Source organism: Geospiza fortis, unplaced genomic scaffold (genome assembly GCF_000277835.1).
Source record: "Geospiza fortis unplaced genomic scaffold, GeoFor_1.0 scaffold281, whole genome shotgun sequence".
Taxonomy (NCBI): domain Eukaryota; kingdom Metazoa; phylum Chordata; class Aves; order Passeriformes; family Thraupidae; genus Geospiza; species Geospiza fortis.
In genome coordinates, this window is record NW_005054340.1 from 9,672 (window position 1) to 11,947 (window position 2,276).

At 47.5% G+C, this 2,276-nt stretch overlaps 2 protein-coding genes across 2 annotated transcripts in view; one reads left to right on the forward strand and one right to left on the reverse strand.

Moving 5' to 3' along the window:
• Positions 1 to 2,255, reverse strand: part of ATPSCKMT (ATP synthase c subunit lysine N-methyltransferase) — an 11,479-nt gene extending 9,224 nt beyond the window's left edge. The window contains exons 1-2 of the mRNA XM_005422557.2: positions 2,134 to 2,255; positions 1,417 to 1,688 (exon numbers count right to left, since the gene is read on the reverse strand). Coding sequence (XP_005422614.1) covers positions 1,417 to 1,683 — 267 coding nt within the window. The 5' untranslated portion in view covers positions 1,684 to 1,688; positions 2,134 to 2,255. The remainder of the gene's footprint in view (positions 1 to 1,416; positions 1,689 to 2,133) is intronic.
• The window catches only part of CCT5 (chaperonin containing TCP1 subunit 5), an 8,155-nt gene continuing 8,115 nt past the window's right edge, over positions 2,237 to 2,276 (forward strand). Inside the window, exon 1 of the mRNA XM_005422558.2 lies at positions 2,237 to 2,254. The gene's annotated coding sequence lies outside the window, so the exon portion shown is untranslated. The remainder of the gene's footprint in view (positions 2,255 to 2,276) is intronic.

Genomic DNA, 2,276 nt, shown 5'->3' on the forward strand with positions numbered 1-2,276 from the left:
CCACCAATTTCTAGAATAAAGGTTTAAGACAAAATTTAAAAGGCTACTGCGAACTTCTAATCAGCAATGGCCTGATGAATTATGAATTACAAAACAAGCAAGGTGAAATCCAAAAGTACACATTTGCTAACAGAACTTCTCAGCTTTACCTGGACTATATATTTCACACTGTTAAAATAATGCATCTTCCATCACACACAGAGCACTTGCAAATTCCCCAAAAGAATCTGACATTTTTACCACACTTGGAAATGTGGTAAATGTCTTCATATTTATCCACCAATTACACCTGAGTAAGTGCTAAATAATTCAAAGCATCTGAACAGACATTTTTTCAGGACAGATGCGTCAAGGAAGCACCAAGCATTCATTTTTGGGCACCTGGCTTCCCAAATAGTCTTCAGTCTCCATTTAGGCACCTATATAATGTATCAGAATTATTGACACAGTACCTATTGAAATTAAATACCTCTGATGAGAGTCAGCAGCCACAATGATGAACAGAGAGGGCATCAGAAACTGCAGTTATCTCCTGCCTAAGTTTTTTTTTGGTGTTTTTCCTACCCAGGCACAATTTAAGCAATCTTCACAGACTTGGGGTTCCAAATCAATTTTTTTTACATGGACAAATAGTTGACTCATTCACATAAAACATGGACAAAGGTAGCATTCAAGAACTCGTGTGTTTCCATCAAAAACTACCACCCTGTTGCTAACACTGACTTGAAGCAGATAGTTATGAAAAAGCACACAAAACATCACAGCAACAAAAGAAAAACCAAACCACACAATTTTCTGCTATATCCTCACCACATTTCACAAACTGGGGCTCAAGCAGTACCCTGGAAACACAGTATCACTTTTTCTTTCAAGATTCTCCTATTTCTCTTGGTGTTTATTCTAGTTTCACCACATGCATCGGGAAGTGGGGAAGCCAGCAGTGCTTCAAACGAAGGTTTGAAGACTACAGTTCTAACCACACCAGGATTTTTATTTTTACAAACCATCGCTTATTGCCCATTTTTTTTGCACTTCTATCACCTTGATACATTAAACATCTTACAGCCTCACTTGCTGCAGTTACACACCTTTTGTGGAATCACAGCTCTTCGTCAATCAGTACCAAGACTCTGATAGCATCTCTTCAAGTGAGTGCACTGTTACTCCCTCCAGTCACCACAATGACATTTTGTCCACTACCTTGGTCAAGCTACAGGTAAGACTGCAGCAAAAACTATTTATTACTCATCAAAACTGAATGTAAACCCTTTCTCAGCTTTGATCTTGCCCGTAAGACTCAGACACAACCACAGGATGCCAAAGACAAGATATTTTTAAGTGTGAGAAAACGCAGCCCCAGCACTTTGGCACTTTTTTAAGAGGTGATCTAAAAAGAAGGCAACATCCATAACTTACAATGCGGCCATCCCCACTACCAATGTCAACTAGGGAGCCACTTCTGTTTTCCAACATTTTCAGCACATTCTGGATCTGAGTGGCGGTGGCAGGAACGAAGGGCAGGCACACCTTCCTCAGGGCCGGGGTCACGAAGGGGGTGGCCACAGCATAGAGAGCCACCAAGGTCCCCCCCACACCGGCCGTGACCAGCAGGCCCCAGCCGCTCCTCCGGGAGCCGCCCTCGCCCTCCTCCTGCGGGGCCTCCTTCGCCAGCGCCGGGCACATCGCGCCTGGGGACGGACGGACGGACAGACAGTGTTTTCACTCATTTGAGACAATTCATTATCTTGTAGCAAAGAGCTACGACGTAAGAGATGGAAAAAACACACCCTACACTTCAGCCGATGCCAAGGAAACGCTACAGCTGCCGGAAAGCAGAGGCACGAGGGGCCAGGAATGCGGTTCCCATTTAAACCCCCGGCCCTCCGCTCACGGGCGGGCGGCAGCGCGCCCCGAGCAGCTCAAGGGCGGCGCAGGCAGGGACCTTCCCTGCCTCGGGAACATGTCCCGGAGTTACTGCTCCTCCTTTGCGGAGGAACTTTTCCCTGGGACACAGCGACAGCCCCAACGCACACAGCCCAACTCGCAAATGACCAACCCAGGCTCAGGCTCGGCCTGCAACACTTATCGAGAAGGGCAGTACCACTTTTCTACAAAGGGGTAGGGGACCGAAACCTTTCCTAAGGCGCTCTGGAGAGAAGCGCCGCGCACACTTTTCCACCGCGTGTGTCTTCTCTTCTCCGCCCTCGCGTCAGCCGGCGCAGCCCGCTGCCACCTCACCCGACGCCCGCCCTCGGTACACCCTTCTATCCTTCCTT